At 45.4% G+C, this 23,762-nt stretch overlaps 3 protein-coding genes across 6 annotated transcripts; 2 read left to right on the plus strand and 1 right to left on the minus strand.

Moving 5' to 3' along the window:
• The first annotated feature begins 94 nt into the window (after window positions 1–94).
• LOC131212551 (protein krasavietz) lies at window positions 95–9,657 on the plus strand. Of its 2 annotated transcripts, XM_058206455.1 has the most exons (11): window positions 95–191; window positions 1,681–1,907; window positions 2,966–3,037; window positions 3,949–4,122; window positions 4,212–4,312; window positions 4,607–4,745; window positions 5,077–5,378; window positions 6,180–6,287; window positions 6,784–7,003; window positions 7,079–7,201; window positions 7,498–9,657. In XM_058206455.1, exons 3-11 carry the CDS (start codon window positions 2,977–2,979, stop codon window positions 7,521–7,523), a joined length of 1,254 nt encoding a protein of 417 aa, XP_058062438.1. In that variant the 5' UTR covers window positions 95–191; window positions 1,681–1,907; window positions 2,966–2,976; the 3' UTR covers window positions 7,524–9,657. The 2 variants fall into 2 exon arrangements, with proteins under 2 accessions (XP_058062438.1, XP_058062439.1); XM_058206456.1 differs by lacking the exon at window positions 1,681–1,907 and having other exon boundaries at window positions 113–191.
• On the minus strand, window positions 9,523–21,320 carry LOC131212549 (carboxypeptidase D). Of its 2 annotated transcripts, none has more exons than XM_058206453.1 (12): window positions 20,671–21,320; window positions 16,845–17,080; window positions 16,290–16,766; window positions 16,135–16,215; window positions 13,927–14,061; window positions 13,207–13,837; window positions 12,434–13,117; window positions 11,906–12,282; window positions 11,138–11,817; window positions 10,890–11,079; window positions 10,524–10,807; window positions 9,523–10,448 (listed from the first exon to the last, which is right to left on the minus strand). In XM_058206453.1, exons 1-12 carry the CDS (start codon window positions 21,151–21,153, stop codon window positions 10,336–10,338), a joined length of 4,371 nt encoding a protein of 1,456 aa, XP_058062436.1. In that variant the 5' UTR covers window positions 21,154–21,320; the 3' UTR covers window positions 9,523–10,335. The 2 variants fall into 2 exon arrangements, with proteins under 2 accessions (XP_058062436.1, XP_058062434.1); XM_058206451.1 differs by having other exon boundaries at window positions 13,927–14,032; window positions 16,124–16,215.
• A 549-nt stretch (window positions 21,321–21,869) lies between these two features.
• Window positions 21,870–23,567, plus strand: LOC131212552 (WW domain-containing protein tag-325). Of its 2 annotated transcripts, none has more exons than XM_058206458.1 (6): window positions 21,870–22,085; window positions 22,182–22,209; window positions 22,279–22,576; window positions 22,645–22,972; window positions 23,058–23,147; window positions 23,213–23,567. In XM_058206458.1, exons 1-6 carry the CDS (start codon window positions 21,994–21,996, stop codon window positions 23,388–23,390), a joined length of 1,014 nt encoding a protein of 337 aa, XP_058062441.1. In that variant the 5' UTR covers window positions 21,870–21,993; the 3' UTR covers window positions 23,391–23,567. The 2 variants fall into 2 exon arrangements, with proteins under 2 accessions (XP_058062441.1, XP_058062440.1); XM_058206457.1 differs by having other exon boundaries at window positions 22,645–22,968; window positions 23,054–23,147.
• The last annotated feature ends 195 nt before the right edge of the window (window positions 23,568–23,762 follow it).

Consider the following 23,762-nt stretch of genomic DNA (forward strand, 5'->3'; position numbering starts at 1 on the left):
GCGGGCAGCAGAATGTATTGAACCGGTAACACTGTGCTACGCGCGAAATCGCTCGATTGCACACATACCAGGGCACGCATCTTCCGCTTTTCAGGGCAGGTCGTCACCGTAGCCGATTTGTTCTTCGTCAGTCAGCGCGTGTGGTGAGTCGTCGTGTTCGATCAAGTGCTCCGCTAAATAATTAAAAATTTGTAAGTAAAGGCGTTCGTTTTCCCTCCTGACTGGTTCGCGAAAGGCATCGAATAGGGGATAGAGCTAAGGAAAAAGTGTTTACCAGACGCTTTCCTCATTGTTTGCTGAGTTTGCAATCTGTTCGTCACCGTGCCGTACCGCACGGTTTTTTCTTACTCAATTCAGTATTGCTTTGCATGGCTTTCAATTTAAGCAGCACCAACACACCACTACCATCCATTTGGGTTCTGCTCCTTCGCGTCAGTTTACCCTATGAGTCATCGTTGTTGTATTATGCTATATTGTGAATTAGCGGTTGAAAGAAATAACTTTGGCCCCGCTGAGGTAGAAGCTTTTGAGCAATGGCGTTCCTGCGAGGGATGGTCTACATTTTTCATGGTACGCGTTTGACTTTGTCTGGCGATGACACTTCACTTACAACATCTAAAAATGGGAGACTGCTGCGTCTGAAACAGCTTTCAATCCATCGCAGGTTCATCTCGGTCCTTAGGGCGCAATACAGCACCGCAGGGAGTTGGAAAATTTTCAGAAACCTCTCATCCCTCTGGGCATCCGCAGCATGAAAGTGGAAGGAAAATTCCTAACCTCGCTTTTCGTGCTGGCGATTCTCGTGAAACCCGCGATTGCGTGCCAGCGGCGTAGTAACGTTGAATTGTGACGATAGCTTATGTCGTCAACGTCATCTAGTCGTACGTCGTCACAATGGATTTTCGATGGTGTTTGGTTGTGTGGTGCGGCAGACTAACGGTGTGAAACTTTAGATGCATTTTAAGGGCAAGTTCCTGCCACTATGCTCAACAATGAGATTGTTTTGCATAGCGCAAAACGGCCGGGCAAGCTGAGAGTGCTTAGCAGTTGCCAACTTTTGATTTTTTCGCTTCGCGCCGAAAATACCAACATGCCCCCGTTGTCACGGTTGTGTGCAATGTCGGCTTTGCTAGTGTTCCGAATAAGTTAGGTTGAGGCATCGATGGTAGCAGCACGTCGTGGTGACGAGTTTATCGGCTCGATTTTTGAGTAGATTGGTAGGCAGTGGCCATTAAACGGCCCGAACCGGTTGCTACTTCGCAGTCACAGAGGAAGTGATGATAACCAAGGGCGACCGAGAACTCGGTTGGTTCATGGGCAGGACAAGGTGATTGATGTACGTGGGCATTGCGAGAGCGACTTAAGGCAATATCCTTCAAGTTTATTTGCATTACCACCAGTGTACAGTCATAGTTCTTAAAGAAAAAATACCCTTCATTCCTAGCAAAAGGAGAAGGGGGCAAACCTTGTTCGTTGGGAGTTATCTTTTTCGAAGATGTAACGAATTCCCTTCATGATGCTTTCGCGGCCCTATGTTGGAAGTTAGAAAATATCGCCCTCTGGTGTAATGTGGTGTGTGCCTTTCGAGACAGAAACATAACTCACATCAAATGGGATTTGTTCGAGAGAAATTTCAATGTGTCTTTTTTCGTTTCATTTTCTTTTCTTTCCGGTCAAAAGAAGTGTGTGTTCCGTCTCACCACCAGCACCGTCATAAAACACACACCTTTCCACCGCCGACAGGGTTTTTATTTTAAGGAACATAGAAGTGCATTTTCTTAGAAAAAGCGGACTGCCGTTTGGTTTTGTTTTTTTTTCTAAATATTTCACAAGCCGTATACACAACCCCCATTCTGATTGCATAGATCGGACCGACGTCTCCATTTTTGCGGAAAACCAGTAACTAAGTAAGCCTTTTTTATGTTTATGTTTTAGTTAGTTTGTATGTTTTTTGTACATATTTTTCTGTAAATTTGGCACAGTGTGCTCTTTCCCTGTCCTCTCTGTGATGTGTTCTTGCCTTACTTGCACGGTGTGATGGTCGACAGCTGCATCGGTGGCAGCACCGTTTTCAGGCTGCTGTACCCGTCGTAGGGTTTTGTTGCAAAACTATCCACCTTTCAACGGCCAATCCCCTATTCTGCCGTCGTCGACCAACTAAAAATGAATCTAGTAGACTGTGTCGAAAACGTTTATAGAAAAGAGTGAGAATACAGTGCCTTTAGTTGTGAAAGTATTTGTCTAGAACTTCGTTTGTACGAGAAGTAAATTTAAAATATTGTTTGAACAAAAAGCAGCGTCGTACGTGGTAAGGAACGAATATTTGTATCTCTTGAACTGCTGTAATACTTTGCTTCCTCATCAGCTGTACGTATTCCATCATAATTTATTCGCCCTTAAAGTATGCATCAATTTTGTCATCCAATGACGGAAATGTTGTTTTAATGAATTTTATCGATCGGACGCTTCCGACAGCACACAGACGAGAATAATTCAAATGGATAGTTGAAAATTGTGGTTGCCCTTAGCTCTATAGTTGATTGTTTTAAACGATTTTATCCTATCAAATCGTTCGTTTTGCTCTACCACATCAAGGACACTGCCCATCGCGGTTCGTAGCGTCCGCCAGTAGTGATCTTTTTTTCCAAACGTCCGGAATTAGGTCATGGGAATTGAGTGGCAATGTGTTCATGTCTAGCATTCCTTCGTTCTGACGACTAGTGTCCTAGTTGGTTGTTTTCGAAGGCGACTTTTTGGAGTGTATCATTATAATACAAACATCTTAAATACGTGTATTTTCATTATTGGAAGAACGTTTGGTCTTGATTTTCGTTTTAAATATGACAGATAAATATTTCGATAAAGGCACTGTATATTTGGTGACAACAAACGTGTTCCATGATCTAATGATTCCCTTATTTTGTTTAATATTGTAATTTTTCCGTTTTCGTTTTCCTCATTACAGTAATTTGTTGTATGAGTCAGAAAGCCGAAAGACCAGTACTATCAGGTCAACGCATCAAGACCAGGAAAAGGGGTAAGTAACACATGGTTTGAAAAGTCTCAGGTCTAACACACAATTGGCCACCAGTCTCATTGCATTTATCGCTTCCAACAACTTTATGGAGTTTTAGTCTCCAAAGGATGCAGTATTCGCTTAAAAAAGGCCATAATATAAACTAGTAGGGCGTAGTTAAACAATTCTATGTTTCCCTATTGAGCAATTATGGTAAAGAAATATCGATTTCATCCACCGCTGATGGGGTCTTGCACCTTCATAATTCGTGTTGAGTAATCGAACATTCTTGAAGAGAGAAAGCAACTATTCAACAAACTGTCCGTTTTTTTAAAAATATTTTAAGATAAAAATGAGTTAAGAAAAAGTGATTTTGTCGCAGATGAAAGCTTTTTTGATGATGTGATGTTGATGTGTACACAGTTCTAACTCACAGGCTCGGCACATCACACATGCCGGTTTCTGTTACTTTTAGGAAATTTTCCAAACTGTGAGAATAAAGTGGCTTCGGCTTAGCTATGTTATGCGATCGATAAACCCCACGGTCACCGTAACACGCAGCCTGGCTACATTGCATACTGTTTGAGGTTTGACCATCATTCCTTGAATACTATTTTGTGACAAAATTCAAATTGATTAAGCGTCTGGCAATGTTGGATGGTTTTTCGATCATGGGAACTATGGGTATCCACAGTTTTCCTTCACATGCCGCTTTTAAATTTAATATTTTCGGTGTGTGGATTAGCAAATGTGAAAAACTGTGAAAGTAATATTGGCTTCGGCTTAGCTATGTTATGCGAACGATAAATCCCACGGTCGCCGTAACACGCAGCCTGGCTACAGAATGCTACCTAAAAGAACTAACCGTGATTTTATTTTAAAATACATAAATATTAACTTTTTCCACTCGGATTTTATAATTACCTTTGCAGATGAAAGAGAGAAGAATGACCCCACGGGATTCCGTGACGCGGTCATTGCAGGTCTTGAAGCAGCTGAAGATCTAGAGCAAATTTCCAAGTATCTTGATAGCGCTGGTAATAAACTCGACTATCGTCGCTACGGTGAAGTATTATTCGATATCCTAATCGCTGGTGGATTACTTGGTACGTGTTCTGTTCAGACGAGCACTATTTGTTAAATAGACGTTTTGAATCGCATAAACTGATTGGTGCAATCTTCGCACTCATTCTAGTACCCGGAGGATCTATCTCACAAGATGGCGAGAAACCACGTACCGATCGCTGTCTATTCGCAGCATCGGAAGACATGGAATCGATGCGCAACCATGAGCAGGTAATTTACGGGATATATTTGTAGGTTTCGTTTATAAGAATTGTGTGGCACATAATAGCTAGAGCTGAATGCTGAGGAGAGTTTTCTCGCCATACCACAGCTTATCGGTGTAGAAATCAGTGTGCCAAACTAACGTGTGGAGTCCGCTTGCTTGAGGTTGCTTCAAAAATCAACTCTAATAAAGAGCTGATTCGTTGAAGTGCACCTTTTCTGCGACTTCTACAAAACATCAATATTCTAAATAGTGAAGCCTCTCCGTCACAGACAATCATAACCATTTTTTGTTTTTTACAGATCTTTATGCGGCTTATGCGTCGATACAAGTATCTCGAGAAAATGTTTGAGGAGGAAATGAAGAAAATTCTGATCTTCATCAAGGGTTTTACTCCGCTCGAAAGGATTAAACTCGCGCGCATGACTGCTTTGTGGATGGGTAAGTAAGAACGCCCAATCGGCTTTACGTTTTTGAGGGAAATAAATTTCTAATGATTAATGAGTATCGCTTATTTGGCACCAGGATCCCCTGAGGCAGGTTTAATTATTCCATTTTGCCAAAGGTTTTAACGAACAAGAGTGCCTACATAAAATCATAGTTTGTTTTGCTTACGCCATTATTCGTCTTTACCTCCCTGACACTTGGCGTCAATGAAAACTATTACAACTAAAAAAAATAAAATCCATCATATCTCCCATTTGTTATACCTTGTTTCATCATAAACCCATTTTGTCATCGTGCAAATATTCTCACCGTTTCTCGCACACAGTCAACGGTTCGATTCCTCCGCAAGTGCTGCACGTGCTGAACAATGAACACCTCACGAAGGACGGGCTTGCGTTGGAATTTTTGCTGGAGGTGTTCACCGTCTTCAAGCAGGAGAAGGGTAACGCCCCGCTGGTTGCGACCCTCCGCAAGGGCGGCCTTGACACCCGCCTGATGGAATTTCTGCCCATGAACAAACGCAACGAGGACTACCTCAAAACGGTGCTCGTCGAGAAGGAGCTGGCTGACGTTTTCAAGCTTCACATGAATCAGGCAAGCCAGGAAGCGAAACGCGAACTGACCCAGGTATGTTAATCATCGCCATAGAACGGCGATCAGTGCGTATCGTTTGGTTTAAGTGATGCACCCAATTAGAACTTACTGTCACTGGCCAATCATTCCAGCAGTAGGTGTCGAATGTGTGCTAAAGCATCTTTCATAGTTGGTGGTTCGACACTACATGACAAAAGCGACTCGTTCGCCGAATCGTTTGCTACGTCACCACCCGACACAAACAAGTACAAAATTTCGCTACGATTGGTCCCTACGATCATATTACTTATTCCGAATGAACTTACGCTACGGGTTTTTGCACATTAGTTAGTAGAGCCAAGCGTGATCACACTTATTCAGATCCTTTTGGTGTGGAATCATGTGCAACATTATTATCAACGGCAGATACGTTTCGGTGGATGAATCCGGTTTCAGCCTATGGGTCATTCGCCAGCCCATATATCTGCGACAAATTATTCGAGAGACTGCAGTGACTTTCATCATGCCGGTTTCCATCGTAGCCGTATCGCAATCGTAGCGAAGAAATATTTATATTCATTTCATCCAGAAATAAATTGAATCCGATCCGATAATACTGTGAGCCTAGTCTCCACTTTCTTTCGGATGGGGAAAAGTTCTGGGAAAAACAGGCGTGTTGTTAAAACATGCTCTACTTCGTACTGAGTTCGATTGAGTCGTCCTTTGCTATCGAAAATCGTCAAGATTTAGAACATTATTGTTACTATCTCACTCGTTGCTTTAAAAAAAGTACAGCACCCGAATTTATAATTCATGTTTTTCTTTCCTTTTGTTCCTATCTTTTCCGGTACACAGCTGCTGATTGATGATATTAACGATAACAAGGCAATTAAGGATATTATCGCCGACGCCAAGGAAATGTCGACGAAATCTAACATTCCCGAGCATGAAGTGGTTGGTCTTGTAAGTATTGAATGTTTAACTATGCTTTGTAAAGTGGTAAGCTCCAAAAAAGCTTTGCGATCCATTTCAGTTTCGAACAAAATTATGTAGTCCGACTGGCAAGGATTGTTGGTCAGGCTGACTATATAATTGTTTTTGTTGGCGCGTTTGTGGTGGCACCAAAGACAAATCCATTCGATGTTGAACTTTGTCCACCGGGTGGTTCCAAATGGTTTGCTAGAGTGAATGGCACAACTTGGCAATATATTGTTTCTTCCGCAGCTTTTCGGAGTCTGCAATATGGCTTCGAAAGGTGGGAAACGATTGAACATTGCTGGTGTTATTGCTACAGTAATCAAATGATCCCTCCGTTAAACGGCAACAGCAACCATACTAGATGGATAAACACGGCTCAATCCGTTCCTCTAAGATAAAAACTTAGATTAGATTGCGCACGTCTTTATTCTATAAATGATTTTTTTTTACCTTATTGACGATTATGTTTATATTTTAACAGATTTGGTCCACGATTATGTCGCTTGCCGAGTGGAACAAAAAGGAAGAACTTGTTGCAGAGCAGGCCATGAAGCATCTGCGAACGTACATTCAACTGTTTGAAGCATTCACCACCACCGACCGATCAGAGATGGCTCTTCTTTTGAAGGTGCAAGAGTTCTGCTATGAGAACATGAACTTCATGAAGGCGTTCTCTAAAATCGTACTGCTCTTCTATAAAAGTAGGTGTTTTTGCCGGTGGCTCTACAATTAGCAATAAGCCAATAACAATTTAATTGACATGCACGCCGTTACAGCCGAAATTGTCACGGAGGATTCAATTCTCAAGTGGTATAAAGAGGGCCATTCGAACAAGGGCAAAATGCACTTTATCGAGCAGATGAAGAAGTTCATCGAGTGGCTGCAGAATGCTGAAGAGGGTAAGTGTTTTCGGCAAATGAAGTTCCTAAGGTTGCGCCATTATTATCTCACTGTTGTTGCATCATGTAAAGCATGTACATTGTGCCTTCCCCTTTTGCGGGGGCTGTGTGCCTCTGTACGTTTGTAAATGGTGCTACAATAGGATACAATTTCGTTTCAACGCCTGCTAAGCGTAGTGTAGTTGGTGTTTAAAGGAGTTGTAACAAACGTCTTAATAATAACCATCAATTCGGAACTGCTCTTAAATGAGGTCAAGTTAAACTATTGCCTAAAATATGCTTCTTTCACTTTTCAGAAAGCGAATCGGAAGAGGAGGACTAAAATGCATCAAGTCAATCGGCGCGCGGCACAAGCCGCCGGCGCTGTTTCTCCTTCTGATCGATCATCGATCGCGATCTTGCTCGTCGTTGTCTTCATCGTTTCACACCACAAACATCAATCCCCTCGACGAGGTTGTTGCAGCAGAACTTTACGCAATTACGTTGTTCTTTTTTTGACGTGTACCCAATACGGATAATAATAGCATCGAAACATTTTACAAATCCCTATACACGTAGAGTCGTTTTTGATTTTTGAACGAATGCCGAATTTTGTTTCGTGTATGTTTTTTGATGATATCGTATTGCGCGCGCCTGGTTTTGGATAAGATGACAAGATATATCACTGTTCAAATCATTGGCAAAGTAAACTATTTGAACTTCAACATCATCTCAGCTTAGGCAAAAGAATAACATCTGTCAAACGTCGGCATTTTTTTCGCTTGCGAAGCAATGCTCGATCGTTGTATTTAGTTACATTGATACTCGCTACTCAGAGCAAGCTTACAAGCAAGCTTTCAAGCCAAATTCAGTGAGGAAGCAAATCCAGAAATGAAGAAATTGAAGTTGATGAAACATACAAACAAAAAATATAGACAAGACCATCATAAACACCACACTGCTAGTAACCTTGTTTCTTATTCAACGGGTTTTCATTTTTTTTAAGTTCCAGATCATTACCGTTACCGATCATTAAGAGAGCTGCACTTTGAAAAAGTTTGCTTTTGCATCCAAACCTTTGCTCGCGGAGAACTTTGGTACATGTTTTCTTATCGATGACACTCGTTATAACAGTTATTGTTTAATCCAACCCACAACCCTCGTTCTCACACTCTTTATTATCATAGCCCAACTGATCAATCGTCAACGATCAACTACTTCTTCGTTAGTGATCGTATGGATCGTAAAAATGGTTTCGTTAGTGCCCAAATTACTGCTACCAGAATGACACCATCTCCTGGAAATGGCCGTAAGCAACATTTCCAGTTCGTCTTGAGAAGGCTTTAAGTCGATGGTTACGGGTACTAAATCAACATATTTACCAAACAACGAAAACTCCACAGCCTCGTTAGAAATAAATTCGGAAACATTCATTTCGTCCCGTTCGAGAATAAAATCGATGGAAGATAAATGGCAGAAATTTTTATCGACAGATTTAGTGTTCTCATCGGCGGACAGCACAGATAAACATCGCAACATATTTGGAAAGACCATTTTGACCAAGAGCCTAACGCCAAATAAAGCAGAAAGATGGTTTGACTAAATTCTATAATACGTGGTACTCTAAACCCAGAGTCACCAAGCATTGCAAGCAACTTTAATCGATTTCAATCGTACACGCTGGATTGAAGCGAATCCCTATGAAGCCCAAGTTGTCATGCAATGGTCCAGAGCAGGGTGGTAACAGGTCAAATGTATTGCCGGATCTCCAAAATTCTTACACCACGTAGCGTTGAGGCCAGTTTCAGTCACAGAGTCTTCCAAAACGTGTGCTTAATAAAGACGATGCGACTCTTTAGTAGAACCATCATTGGGATGAACCCGAGAGAGCAGTAAGTATAGCTAGAAAATGGTACCGATTTAAGTGAAAACCTATACACACATTGCCCAGAAGCTGACGCCACGTAGCGAGAGTGTTTCAAATAGAGCAAAAACAAATCTAAAAAATAGTAAACCAAAATAGATAATAGTCAGCATCAATACCAGTAACTGTTTGTGGGAGAAAACTACATGCACATCAAACGGACTACAAAAGCACAAAAAGGCGTTTCCAAAGGCAGAAAAAAACAAAAGCAAGGATCAATTCAATCAGTTCACAACCACCACAACATTGATACTTTCCTTGCGAATGGTTCATTAAAATAAAGAACATGTACATTGATCGTAAACAATATCGGTTTTTTCAGGCAAAGAAGCAATCAACAAATATCCGGTCGAAAATGTATCGCGGGAGTATGACCATTGAGCCCGAGCCCAAGCAAAGGTGGCACAATTTCTCTAATGCGTGGTGATATATTGTATCATTCAAATTCAACAGATTCATGTTACACCACGTACAGACGTTTATTGTTTTACTTATAAAAATAATAAATTAACCTATCAAACGTTCCGAGGATGCACCGGGCGTTCTCAGCGAACCGTTGATGGAGCACACACAACGCCATGGTTCTGCTTTGCGTTTACTCGACGGAACGTCGCCTACTTGACTTCAATCGTCCAGATAGAGAGAAATTGATAGTCTTACATAACTTGTAACGTGTGGTTCCCATTCTGCGAGTCATAATCATTAACACATTTTTAACGTTCTCTGGCAACTGGATTTCTTTGCCAGATACCTTTTCATACGATGCTTGCCGCGCTCCTGAACATCCTCAAAACTGTCGTTCTTCATATATTGAATTTCATTAGCATGGAATGGTTACGGTTCTCATTATCACCCTCGGCCGTTGCACTGTCGGTGCAATACGTTTCGGATCTAGGACCAGCTGTTTATGACGTTGCCCTTCCACTCTGGCACCCTGATCACCCACATCGTTGTACCGTTTTATCACTGTGTTCGTCACCAGCAGAAGTAAATACCACTGCACATACCCGCTTCTAAACTATCTACTGCCTCCTGGCAACATGAAGTAAAGGTTTCCCTTCTACTCGCCGTTCCGTGGAAGTAATGCACATTGATTTGATCGTTAGTAAAAGCATAATTATAAGGACGTTGAGATGGAAGGCGCAGGACGCGGAGTCTGTTGGTTACAATGAATGTCTGTTGGACAGACACCAAATTTGAGAAACAGCGAAAGGTGCGTGCGAATTAAGTGTTACGTTTGGCTGGCGGAGCGGAAGGACGGATTGAGCATCACGATTTCCTCCTCGCTGTCGTCTTCCGTGTCGGTAAGCGGGTCCCGTTCGTCATCGAAATATGGCTGCAGCTCTGAATTGAAATACAAAACACGGCAAACCGTTAACGATACTGTCCATCCACCGAACGCTAGCGAACACGACTCACTTTTGGTGGACGCACGGAACAGTTCCGTTTCCTCGTCGTCGTCGAACAGCTTCCGGTTTACGTCGCCCTTTTGCGGGAGCAGCGAAAAGTTGTAGTAGTAGCGCGAGTTCCGCCGTCGAGCCTGTATGTAGGTGAAGCACAAGACGCCACAGACGATGATTCCGACCGAGGCACAGCCGGCCAATATGACAAACAGGAGCCGTGGCATGCCGAGCACGCGTTCGTCTCGCACCAGCCGGAAGATGATACCGGTCATACCACCGACTGGTCCTTGGCGGATTTTTCTGCGCGGAACAGGCCATACGATGGTTACAATATTGACCCCTCTATTCTATTATTAGGCGGTTGAATTCTTTCTATACTTACTTTTCGCCCGCCAAGTAACCGTCCGGTTCGGCGTGAACTACTATTTCCTTCTGGGGCGGAACGCCTTCAAACTGGAACTTGCCTAGAGCGCCCGTAAGGCCGGTGGCAAAGATCTGCTCACGGTGCTGGGCATCAGTGATGTAGACCTTTGCGTTCGGCAGCGGATGGCTATCCTCATCGAGCACGATGCCTGTGGTGGATATTTGAATTAATTTCCCGTCCCACCTACAGCCAGTTTCGGCACTTACCGCTCACTAGTGGACTCACGGCCACGCCACCGTCTTGGGGAAATACTTTCATCGTTTTCATCGGTGCGAGCACCGCGAACTCTTTGTGCTTTTCCGGCTGTGGTACGAGTGGGACCGGTGCCGCGACGATGCCTTCCCGGGGCCGTGCCGATTCCTGCATCACGATATCGCCCAGATCCAGTATCTGATTGTCGTTCAGTGTGATCGGCACGATGCGCGAGGTGTAGTTGTAGCAGCTGATCTCGATCTCCATCGATCCGGATGGCAGAACGATGCGGAAGTGGGCCAGATTCGGGGTCACTTTGTAGATAAGAGTATTGCCCCGTACCCGTAGTATTGCCTTCCGGAGACCGTTCCCGTTGACATCCTTCACGAAGCCTTTAATGCCGGTGTCAATCAGCCGCAGGAAGTTAATCATACGCTCCAAATTTTGGCGCCAAACGGTGGCAATGTTTGCTTCAGGTGGCATTTTGCAGCACCCGAGTTGCACCGTAAACAGTGGGACCTCGTACAGATTATGGATGGCGTTCGTGAGGCGCTGTGTCGATTCGACCTGGTGCAACAGACCGGCATCGACTGCACACCGTTCGGTGCTCTGGGCCGGCTGTCGATACTTGTGACCTTTGATTTTCTCTGCAAACCGCGAGTAGATCGCGACCTTGTCGTCAGTGTTCGGGTAGCTGAGAAGAATGGAACCGGGACCGTATGCTGGTTAGAAACTCTTTCGAACATTGTAAAACAAGTTTCTCTACCTAACACGAAACTTACAATATATCGTGTCCACCGGCGGAGAATGTGAGGGCCAAATCGTACTCCTCGTCTTTCAGCATACGAAGGAACATATCTTTCTGGTGGTCTGTTTCAGCGTTCAGCAGTTTATCGGCCAGTTCGTCCGTGTGCAAACTGGGGTTGCAGATGGACGTGTTCGCACGGTATTGGTTCAGGATCTCGTCAAAGTCGTTCTTTACAGGCACGAAGTGAAGCACCGCATTCTGGAGCAGTTGGATGAGCAGTGGTTCTTTGATAAGGTATCCGGCAAGCACATGGCGTGCCAGATTCATGACCATTTCCCTACCGATGGCAGCCGTTTGGAAAAGCGACGAAATGATGAGGATGTGCAGCTTCGTTTCCTCCGGGGTACCGATCTGGAAGTTGCAAATCAAGACTGCTTATCAAGACTAAATTGCAAAATAAATCCTTCATACATATTCGCAGTTAACATTAGTTCTGAGAATCAGGAGACAACCCAGAAGGGAATCGGGGTTGCTGTTGACTGTTCAATTGGACATTACTTACCGAATCGGTCACCTTCACCGATGGATACGCCATCGACACTTCATTTCCACCGAACTCGAGCGAAACCGATTGGTAGTGCTTATTCTCGAACTCGGCCATCGTTGTTTTGAGCTCCGCGTCCGTGTGGTAGCGCGTGCGGATGACGTTCTCCAGCGTCCGATAGTCGTACGCGGAGGACCAGTGCTGCGGATCGTCACGCATTAGCTGGAAATCAACAATGACCGCCCGGTTCGCTTCGGGTGGAATGCGAATCTGCAGCGTCTGCGGTTCATAGCCTTCCGCTTCGGCGGTCACATTGTACAGTCCCGGCAGTAGCAGCCGATAGTAGTCACCGTCGGGCGTGGTGTAGGTGACATGCTCGAGCTGATTGACCTGCACGCTGGCCCGCCCAATCGGGTGCCCGATCGTGCTGCGCACATACCCCGTAATGCCATGCTGTGCCTGCTCGATGTACTGTAGTAGCGCTTCACGGTTTTGCTTCCAGAAGTCGGGTAACTGGGAGGCCGGAGGAAACTTGTCGCAACCGACCTCGAGCGTCAGCTCGTGCGCTCCACCGACAACATACGACCAGTCCTGCATGCCTCCCGTGACGCTGTACCATGCGGCACCGTTCGTGATGCCTTCTGGGAAGTTTTCGCGCAAATAGTTCGGACATGGTTTCCCCAGCCGCATCGTCGTGTGAGACTGTGACAGGAAGAAGAGATCGATTGCGAGAATAGGTTAGCGACTTGCCCCACACGAATGGAAACAAAACCGACACACCAAATACGTACGTTTGCGTAAGTACGGGCCAGGTACTGGAACAGTTCGTCCTCCTCCGTGGGATTTTTCTTCGTACGCGGATCGTTGTAGCCACTGGAGTAGGCAAAGTCCTTTGGTGAATCGTCGAACGGATAGTTAGCCACAAGTGCACCTCCGTGCAGGTTCGCCGAAAGCACGAACGGAATGGCAAGTGACCAGTTCATAACGGCCAACGTTTCCGGTTCCTGTCGAGCGTTGTACTGATTGTGCCCGAACTGGTCCGGAAAGTTGCGGTTCAGATCGACATTGTTCGCGTTCGAGCGTCCCTTCAGGCTGTCCTTATCGTTGATGTCGGCCACTTCGTACCCGTCCGGGTTCATGCTGAAGAGTATGTGCAGGCGCGTGTGGCTGACCAGTTTCGTAACGCGCTCGGTTTGATTGTAGTTTTCGCACAGATACTTGGCCAGCAGCAGCAACAGTTCGCGGCCGACCACCTCGTTGCCGTGCATGTTGGCGATGTACTTCACCTCCGGTTTGGCGGCAACGTGCTTGCCGGGCCCATCGGTTATTTCCATCACCCAGAGATCGCGCCCCTGCACCGATTTACCAATCGAGTAGAGACGCGTGATCGCCGGATAGTTAGCGGCGAGCTCTTGTATGTAGCTGCACCGTGATTAACCCGGATTGTGTGGATGCATAAAATTAGTAACAAAAAACCGGCCACGGAAGCAGTGAACTGTGTGGATACTTACCTCACCATGGCCGTGTAGTTGTGGTGCTTAAAGTCGGGAGTTTTCACAAATCCGTACGAATCGATTGCTTCGCGCACGACGCGCACTTGTTCGGCCTTGGACGGGGCTGTAAAAATCGGGTCACATGAGGGAGAGAATAAATATGAAGAATGGAAGAATCCCATCGAAATTGTGAAGTTAAGCGTTAAAGTTTGCGAAGCAACATGGTTTGGGTGAAACGAGTTAGTCCAATTGTTTGTTTAATGGGTGATAAGTATACTATACAATGTCCTCCATTTTTGTTGAAAGAAATGATTCTCTGCATGCAGCAACACATAAAATAACGCATTACGAAACACGTACTGAGGCTTTGAACTACACATTTTAGTATATTACCCTCTTGCCAAAGCGAGTCCTGGCCAAGAAAACCGAAGACCCACAACGCTGCCCTGTACATTTCGCAGAAAAAATAGGATGAAAACTCAGTTCCGGTAACTGCCGATTTTATTATTCCCATTTTTGTTGGATCCGCGCACCGTGAAAACAGGCAACAAATTCACAGTTCTCGGGAGAAGTTGAAATTGGAGCAGAACCACACAATATACGCCAAACGGTCGCGTGCACGTTGGATCAGGGTGCTGGGAGCATGTTGGTTTCGGCTGGCCAGTAGTTTATACAATGGATTTATTTCGGATTAGTATTCTAACATTTATACATTTTCAATACAGGATTGCACCGATTCTCCTTGGAGGTATTTTTCTTTCTTTTTCATTCCCTGTTCTCTCTCTCTCTCCCTTTCTCTCTTTCTCTCTCTATCTCTGGGATTTTTCCGGGTTAACGTTCTCTCTGACAGCACGAAACATTGATGGTATTGTCTTTGCAACATATTTTGGAATCCAAGTGTAACGTTAGTTACAGGTATTTTGATTCGTTTTCTGGGGATTATTGTTAACACATACACACACATACACACAACAGGGATATTGGTTGATCAATAAGCATCGATTATTGCACCATATGCAAGTAGAAAAGATCTGCCAACGAAAGAAGCGTATGATTGTTTAAGGAATTGGTTTAAGGAGCCATTGTAAGGGATCAACTTGGATGCAATGGATCTTGGAACCGCCGCCTTTTGATTGACGGTGACAGTAAACAGAAAAAAAACTCTCTTTTCGTGTGCTGTGTGATTCGTGGTCAGCGTATGTGCAACCCATGTGTTGTGGCCAGCCAAAACACTCAAAATGAGCACCACATCGACGATGCGAACGGTGCAGTGCCAACATATCTGGAATGTGTTGCAAAACGGGTTCTAAAACCGTGTCTTTTCTCGCCACAGCCCTGGGCTTATTGCCCCATACAGAAATATAATGCAAGTACCTTACGACAACGATAACAAGTACGCGCTACATATGTGTACAATGCTTGACTTGGGCGAGAATTGTGCTGAAGTGGTTCACCACAATGGTTTATGCATGCATCAGATTGATATTGACATGATTAGTAAGATTATTCGATAGATACTACAACCAGAAAGAAACATTGTCCCTCGTATACGAACCAACTAAGCTCTCGGTGCATTACACTTGTTAGTTTCTGTTACTTTCGTTTAGTGGGTATTAATGAAGGTTGTTGAATTAAAAGAAAGAAGAAAGTTTGACAACTTTCGAAAATCGACGTCACCAGAGTGTTAGTATATTCGAGAAATTAGTAGTAATAATTTACGGTAACACTTAATTAGTGGTAAGATTCAAGGAATGGATGATCGTTGGACCTTGGACTGTTGGACACTTTCACCTTGAGATGGTTGAATCCAACGATCAACACATTCGCTAATTGTGCCTGATGGTTGAGCCACTTTGCTCAACGTTACTGGTTGGTTTGTTACACATATAAGATACGTATAGGCAGGTGTAGCTTCAAGTATATAAATACTGCTTTCCGGGTCCATAAGCGAGGATCATGCTAGTGCCCGAGGTTAGGCTGTTAAACCCCTCCACCTTTAGGGATGCTTATGGTTCGAACACTGCGAGAGAGAATTGCAAAGGCGAATGGCTTTCCCCAAACTGTACACAAGCCCGGCAATGTTTTTTTTCCCCCAGGCGGATAGTGCATTTGTAGATGTAGTCCCTTGTTTTCCCATCACTTCGCTCCGGGTGGAATGCAAACGAAGCTGCACTTATAGTGGTCGTGGGTTGGCAGGGAGATGTTGTTTAGATACCTTCTAGGATTTCGTAGCTTTTCAGGCTGAAGTTTACCACCAACGGGTGATCGGCCGTCACTTGCACTGAAACCTCCTGACTTGGATGGTAGCTAAAAGAGGGCCATTACCGACAAGATGGTTAGATGTGAACCAATGCCGTAAGAGTGTCGAATCGCTTACTTACCCAACGGCTTCGACGCGGATGTTGTACTTTCCTGGAACCAGCAAGCGCCAGTACTCGCCACGGTCACTGGTGCGCATGTTACGGTCGATGCCACTGACGATTACATCGGCATCCTTAATCGGATATCCCGCACTGTCGGTAACCAGTCCCTTTACTCCAACGTGGGCAAGCTTCATATACTCAAGCAGACTGCGTTTGTTCTTGGTCCACTCCTTTGGCAGCTCCTTGGCGAGCGGGAATTTGCAGCAGCTTAGCTCCAGCGTTACCTCGAAGCAGTTGGTATAAACGTAGTTGAAGTCCTGCATGCCACCACTCAGCTCGTACCAGAATGCACCGTTCGTGATGCCGTTCTGAAAGGTTTCATTACAGTCGCGCCCCTGTCGCATAACGGGATGGTTATCGGCGTACGTTAGGGCAGCATATTTGAAGAAGCGATTATCCGGCGTTGGGCTGTCTTCGCAACACTCGTGGTGGTGACTGCAAGAGGGAGAACGGGTGCTATAGTTTATTGTATCCTCTTTTTGTGGTGTGTCTCCGAACTCCCCGGTGACGTACATAGAATTGTCGTATGGGTAGCTGGCAACAACCGCACCACCGTGCAGGTTGGCCGAAAGGACGAATGGATTGTTTAGAATCCAGCTCATCACGGCAACTGTTTCCGGCTGGCGACGTTGCAGCCCCACCCGTCGGGTATGTTCGTCGTCGAAACGATCCGGAAAATCACGGTTCAAGTCTACGTTCGCTGCATTGTATCGTCCGACGTAGTTCGCTGGCGACTCACAGACACCTTCCTGTAAGCAGAACAAAGAAAATAAAGTAATAAAACAAGTTCCATCACCAAGGTTATTTCCAAACCGATACTAAATTTGTATGGTAACGCAAAACAGTTGCGTCATCTTGTTCGAATGTTTTGCCGGTGCTTTCGATGTGAGCTTCCCACTCACAACGCCCCCGGGGGCTCGTAAACAGATAGGACAGGAGCATCGGGAAGCTAAACGCTGAGAGATTTGCATCCCACGCAGCTGCCTTACAAATAGCACGGTGGGAGATTTTCCCGGCATGAAAAATTTGTCAAAGCCAAAGCTTTGCGTTAAGCGAACCGACCATACCACCCTCGTACTGTCACCCTAATAGTGTTTCTAGTTTGTTAACTGTTACAAATAGGTTCCTAGCTACACCCACAGCGATAGATTTTTATCAAAGGCAACAGCAGTGTGGGGCACCCTCCGACACGTGTAGCACTGGCAACGATGGAGGACCACTGTGGCGCGGTTTATCGTTTTGCATTAACTTTGATGCCGTGGCGGTGTGTTTTCGAGTGAATTTGCACCAAAAAGAAGGTAGGCCCATAACGGCATTTTTTTTATTAAACTAAGAGAGGGTTTGAGCTAACAGCAACAGTTGCCTGTCGATAAGGGTATACGATTATCCGGGAACAAGTTGGTTGGAATAAAGAAGGGAAAACATTTCCATGGCGGTAAGGGTTAACATAGTGAGCTGTGCTTTTCATTGGAGCTTGATGGAGGATGCACTTCTTCAAATTCCCTAACGCCGACTTAATCCACTGTTTCTAGTACGACATTAAAACATGACCATCAATTAATTGCAGAAACCGAGCATGTTGTAGGAGTTTTTTTTGACAAAGAAAAAATGCCTGCTAACTGAAATGATTGCTGCCCGTCATAAAAGGTGTTTTGTCTATCAAAGCATAAAATCAGCGGCCACACCTTCACGGGTTCGAATTCGTTTTCAACTTCAGCCTACTACCATTGAGCAACAACTGGGCAAGTGGCCAAGGGGATAGGTGAAATTGTATCGGCTTATGATGATAAAAACGAATCATATTATTAGCCACGATGAACGTGTTGCAGCGTAGACAATTCATCACTGCTGTGCAGGAACGCACATCCGGAGTTTGTGATTTGTACCTTCCGATTAGTGTTTGTCCCACGCAAAAGGGTGGGCGTGGGGCGTAGGGGCTATGTTGTCCGTCGGTAAGATAACATCGCCCAGTGCATCGATCCAGAATCGGTACAAAATGTACATTGGCAGCTATTTGCTTCGGCAGGCAATGACCGGACAGGAACGGTTGAAGCACTTCACAAGGTGCTAATTAGATGTCCCGTTCGACCTCTTTCTATCATGTGACGGACAGTCAGTGTCACCGAGGAAAGCTGATGGCCTCGGGCGGCCTCGGACTGCAAATGATGTCTTTCAACTCGACCCCGCTCATCCGTGGAGAAAATAGAAAAATTATTGAAAAATAATTCAATCACGCACTCGAAGCGCACAACGCGACCTTCCCTGCCATGTGAATGGACTTGCATGCACGGCCACGACTTCTCCTAAGCCAAGGCGAAGACGCCGGAGCAAAAATTGTCACCGACATATCGACAAGTGTAGTGACGTGGGTAGTCTGTAGTCTCTCGCAGTGGGTGTGAGGGTGAAAGTGATCAATCTTTGCCACATACATTCACTATTCGGAGTTAGCTTGATTTCAACTATTTTTTAATAAAAAAAACTGCCAAGTCATATGCGACTTTGTTAATTTTTACTCTAGGGATTTAGCTCCTTCTTGTATAAAAGGAAAATTGCGTCAATTTTAAATTCATTCATTCTTTTCCCATTATTTGATGACACAGAAAATGATGTTACTTCCAGCGCTTGCTGAGTGAGTAACAATAATCTAAATTCTCAATCACTTTTGAGGTCGCGCTACGGCTTTTGTGACCTTCCGGTATATTTTCCGGAGCCGTTTTCTGTCTGACCTTGTGTGGGGCATAGTGGTGGGTGCATAGCATACTTATCAATCCAATATTGCTATTCGCACTGTTTTAGTGAGATATTATGTTCTTGTGTTTTGGAAAGTTCGTATTGAAATATTTAAACAGATTGAAGAACGCGCAATAGAGTAAAAAGAAATGAAATCCTATTCAATCGTCCAACAAACTATGAATTCCGTGAAAGTTGGAAAGCGTGAAAGCAGATTAATTTATTTCCTAGTTTGAAATACACTTTAGTGCTAATTACATACAATCGTGCTTTACTAATTTGGCTATTTCATCGTTCGACTTTTCTTTGCCGATCCATATGGAATTGCGCTGAATGTAAATCATGTCCATGGGGAAAACTATTGCAATGTAGGTGGTGTTCCACGAGGCGTCCAATGGACAAACGGGGGGCTTCAAATGCGGTAGAAAATAGCTGTTCTACATGTCATTTTCATAGAAAAACAATAGACTTCACCAACGGCACCAGTGTCAGCATTATTCAGAATCTGGTGGAGTGTCGCGTTGTCATTTGCATGCTTCATCGCCTTTCCGTTAGAATGGCTGGTCAATTCTAGTTGTTAACGGATGTATGTAAAGTGGAAATTATTTTTCACATCTCTCTTCGGTCATCCCGGAACTGCGAGATACAATGGAACGCAGGTGCACAAGCGAGAGCACAGTAAAACAACCAATCGGAACGCAAACAGAATGAAACAGTGTCGTTTGGTTTCGCTTATTGAGATGATTCAGTGATTATTCGCTTGCCTGCCCGCAGCGATAGTTCAGCAGGGAAAGCCAATTGTTCTGTTCACCGGAAGAAAAACGAGTGAAAGTTTTGACCCAGAATCTCCGCGGGAATGCCGCTCGCGACGGTTTGGAGTGTGGCACAATGTCCGACACAAACATGTTCCGCCGACAATCGGAACTACGTATCGCCTTTAAGCGCCGGTAAGGAACGGTGATATAACGAAGCCCGCAAGGTAGAGCCCGGTCGTCAAACCACTAGCTTTAGTTAACCGTTAACGGGTGAAAGGCCCTTCCATCAGGCACCCGCTTCGAAAGGTGTGGCTAGATTCAAGCGAAGTGCTCTGTTTTTCGCTTCTCTTCTTAGCAACGCAAAGCCTCGGTGGGTGATGTTGAGTTATTGCTATCGTTCAACGTCTTGGGAGGCTGTGGCTGTTACGACGGAGTTCACATTAACTTTGGATTGAATGGTTTGTTGGGAATTCCTTCCACTTTTAGCAACCGGGGTGTTTTTTTCGTAGCTCCAACATTGACGGAAATAACAATCCGTTGATCAATAAACGCTTTGCATTCACAATCATCTGGAAGTTGCATTCCACGATATCTGCAGTGAATATACAGTCGAAATCCCACAATCGCTCCAGCTGTACGCAGCACACAAATATATGACTCAACGCACTCCCATCTGTTACACTTTGGGCGGTTGAATCGCCTTAAAGCACCTTTGACGTCACGCCGTCGTTGAAGTGTGTTGGTACGACCAGCATGTTGGCCAGTTTTTTCACCTGCCCACGGTCACAACATTGGTTCAATATGGAGCAACTGAAGGGATCAATACGTACAGCAACCGGACTCGTTACACTTACCCGTGAACGCTGGTAGCCGTCCGGATTCATGGAGGGCATTAGGTAGATGGCGGTCTCATTTACGAGAGCTCCGATTTCGGGATCCGTCGCGTAGTTGGCCAGCAGGAACTGGGCCAAATAAAGGAGCAACTCGCGGCCTACCGTTTCGTCTCCGTGCATATTTGCCACATACTTGAACATGGGCATGAGCAGAGGCCGGGGTCGGTTTACGTTCGGACGTATTTCGAGCACGGATAGCGGTCGACTTTCCAGCGATTTTCCAATGGTGTGCACCTTCGCCAGCCACGGATAGTCCTTCTGCATTTGCGCCAACACATCGAGCAACTCATCGTTGCCACGGTAATGCGGTTCCTGCAGGAAGCTTTCGTCCTGGACGATCGAACCACCACTCTTCTGGAATGTGTAGCCAGCGCACATGGTTAGCATTGCCACATTGGCCACGGCGATTGCTGCCAACAGCGACAATTTGGCGTTCCCAATCATTACGCCTCCGGTGGTGCGGCGAGGAGCGAACCTCGGCCGACGGGGACGAATGGGGCTAGTGTACGAGCCTCGGATTACACTGCAGCGCCTAAGCCACACTTCCACTCGCACCAACAATCACGAACCAATTTTCCACCCGCGGTGAAGGAAAACGGTATTTTGCCTCCCTGTCGGGGGCAGACACGGAAGTCCCACGAACGTGTGTTTGCTCGGCGAAGGAAAATCAACGTTTGCGAGCAAAGAGCTCAGCTGTCAACATGGGAAAGCAAAACACTATGACAGCTGCGTAGAACCCTACAAATGTTTCATCTGTTTGACGCGATGGTTGGACAGTTGAAAAGTTCCTTGAATTATGTCGCAACGCTCATGTTATCTTCATTCAATTCACCACAAGTGCAGAGAGTAGTAACGCTTACTAAACTACTGATAAGAGTTTTGATTTCCTGTAGAGGGTTTGCGATATGAATACACACCATTTCGCGATTCTCACGATCAACGTGAGCTCTTCGCTAATGGTTTCGGGTCTACCGTGAAGCGAACCGAGTTTTGCAAACGGTTGTTTAATGTGACTTTGTTTTTGCCCAAGCACGTGTTATCAATGAATCGATAAGATATCAGACTCAGTTCCGTGTGGCCGCGATGTCTTCCCGCGTCCCCGTAGTGGCGCTGCGGCTGCATCAATGTGTGTCGGGTCGGCGGTTTCGATGTATGACTCGCGCCTCGCGTTTTATCAGTTGGGTTTGTAAGTTGCAAGCCAACTCGTCATGTTGAGTTTGAGTAAGTGAAGCAGTGCGCTAGTGGTGTTGGGGCGCGGAACATTTCAAAGTGTGAACATTGAGGATGGACCCCTACCTGGGCTTAGCCCAAAGCAAGTCCAAGCCCCGTAGTGTGCTAGATGCGTTCTCAAACCGTACGTTGACAGTGAAAAAGAGGTAAACTTTGTACGACCGCGAAACGTGTGGCCAAACGAAGAGATCTATATCGTACGAGTGACTAACGCCGTGACGTATCATCTTTTTCCCCCCCAGACCAACACGTCCTGCGCCGAATTCGAGAGTAGGTGCTTGTAAGCGAAGGCGTACCCGAACGTGTGTACTAATGAACATAATTTCACCCAATCCGTAGCCAGTATCAAGCACGTCGATTGTGATAGATTCCACCGATCAGCTCCGTTATCTACAGGGAGAGCACTGCTCGTTATTGGATAAGCACAAAAAGCTGGAAGAGAGTTACTCGTTGCTAGAGGAGCGTTTCAGCAGACTGAAATCGGAACACGAGACACTGCAGGGCGCCTACGAAGAGTTACAGGAAAGCTACAACAGCGTGTCGCAGAAAAGCTTTAACGCCGGTAAACTTTTAGTGTACTTAAAGCTGAAGCGACGATCGGACAAGGAAACACTGGAGAAGCGTAACATAATCAAGAGTAAGTGCCGGAGCGGTCCTGGTACCTGTGGGAACCGATCTATCAATTAATTTTCGCCCCACCGTCAGATGAAGCTTGCTTCAACACCTTTCTTAACGACGTCGTCATGACCGACCATCCCCGGATACCAAAAGTAATCTTCGAGTGCGTCGCCATGCTGGAGTCGAACGAAAGGTTTCTGAAGGTGCCTGGCCTCTACCGGGTATCGGGTGACTACAATGTGATACAGAACCTGCGCTACGACATCAATGCGAACAACTACAAGAAGCTGCGTAAACTGCGTAACCCGCACGAAGTGTGTGGCATCGTCAAGTTGTTTTTGCGCGAGTTGAAGGACCCCCTGATACCATTGCAGATTTGTTCGGAGATCATTCCGACCGCAGCCGTCCTCAGTGAGTATTGGGCATGTCCTTAACGGGACGCAAAGGCGCTCTATGGTAATTTCCCTTTTCTGGTATCATGTTTCCGTTCCTGCAGAGAGCAACAAACGAGCGAAAGTGTTACAGCTTGTCAACGCCCTCGATGAAGTTAGACGACAAACGCTTAAATTTCTCATGAAGCATCTGCGCAAGTAACCACTAAACAAAACGCAGGCATTGGCAACCACTTTTCTTACCATGGCTCTGTCTTTTACAGCGTGGCGGCTATCAAGGAGAACGAAATGGACAGCTTCAGCTTGGCGCTTTTGATGAGCTCCTGCATCTTCAACGAAACGTTGGCCGACGTGTGCCCGGTGAAGTTTGAAAAGTTAACCGTCATACCGCGCGAATGTATTATCGTCATGATAGAAGAGTACGAGCTCATATTTGAGTAGCAGCTCTTCTTATGTTGGGATTCTTATCACGGTACGACCCCGCATAGTGTAATAGTGTAAGTGCTCCGCTGTGTCACCAATAGCCTGCAAAACGGGTTAAGTACCTAAAGGAAAAAGTGGAACTTTTGTAATAAGTTGGGCAAAATGTGACATAATAAAGATTAAGTTAAAACTCTATTTGTTGGAAAACATTATCATAAAACTGTAAGGGCGTACATCTGGATCGATTGAAAGGTCGTCCGATTACGATAATCCCGCGCTTTATCAACAATCTGCGGGGTGCCGGTGTGGCCAAAGGTCTGTTGGGCGGAGGGTGGCAACGCTACACATAACGCAAAACGATACGAATGTTGGCACCACTACACAGGCACT

Source organism: Anopheles bellator, chromosome 2, assembly GCF_943735745.2.
Source record: "Anopheles bellator chromosome 2, idAnoBellAS_SP24_06.2, whole genome shotgun sequence".
In the NCBI taxonomy this organism is placed as follows: domain Eukaryota; kingdom Metazoa; phylum Arthropoda; class Insecta; order Diptera; family Culicidae; genus Anopheles; species Anopheles bellator.

What these genes read in the sequence shown, in the direction of transcription:
- LOC131212552 (XM_058206458.1), top strand. Translation starts at nt 21,994, where the DNA reads ATGGACCCCTACCTGGGCTTAGCCCAAAGCAAGTCCAAGCCCCGTAGT. An exon ending in GTCCTGCGCCGAATTCGAGA is followed by an intron (nt 22,210 to 22,278) that starts GTAGGTGCTTGT and finishes CCCAATCCGTAG; the next exon opens with CCAGTATCAAGCACGTCGAT. An exon ending in ACCGCAGCCGTCCTCAGTGA is followed by an intron (nt 22,973 to 23,057) that starts GTATTGGGCATG and finishes TCCTGCAGAGAG; the next exon opens with CAACAAACGAGCGAAAGTGT.
- LOC131212549 (XM_058206453.1), bottom strand. Translation starts at nt 21,153, where the DNA reads ATGATTGGGAACGCCAAATTGTCGCTGTTGGCAGCAATCGCCGTGGCC. An exon ending in ACGGCTACCAGCGTTCACGG is followed by an intron (nt 17,081 to 20,670) that starts GTAAGTGTAACG and finishes TTCTGCTTACAG; the next exon opens with GAAGGTGTCTGTGAGTCGCC. An exon ending in TGGCCCGTACTTACGCAAAC is followed by an intron (nt 13,118 to 13,206) that starts GTACGTATTTGG and finishes TTCCTGTCACAG; the next exon opens with TCTCACACGACGATGCGGCT.
- LOC131212551 (XM_058206455.1), top strand. Translation starts at nt 2,977, where the DNA reads ATGAGTCAGAAAGCCGAAAGACCAGTACTATCAGGTCAACGCATCAAG. An exon ending in AATCGCTGGTGGATTACTTG is followed by an intron (nt 4,123 to 4,211) that starts GTACGTGTTCTG and finishes CACTCATTCTAG; the next exon opens with TACCCGGAGGATCTATCTCA. An exon ending in CGATGCGCAACCATGAGCAG is followed by an intron (nt 4,313 to 4,606) that starts GTAATTTACGGG and finishes TGTTTTTTACAG; the next exon opens with ATCTTTATGCGGCTTATGCG.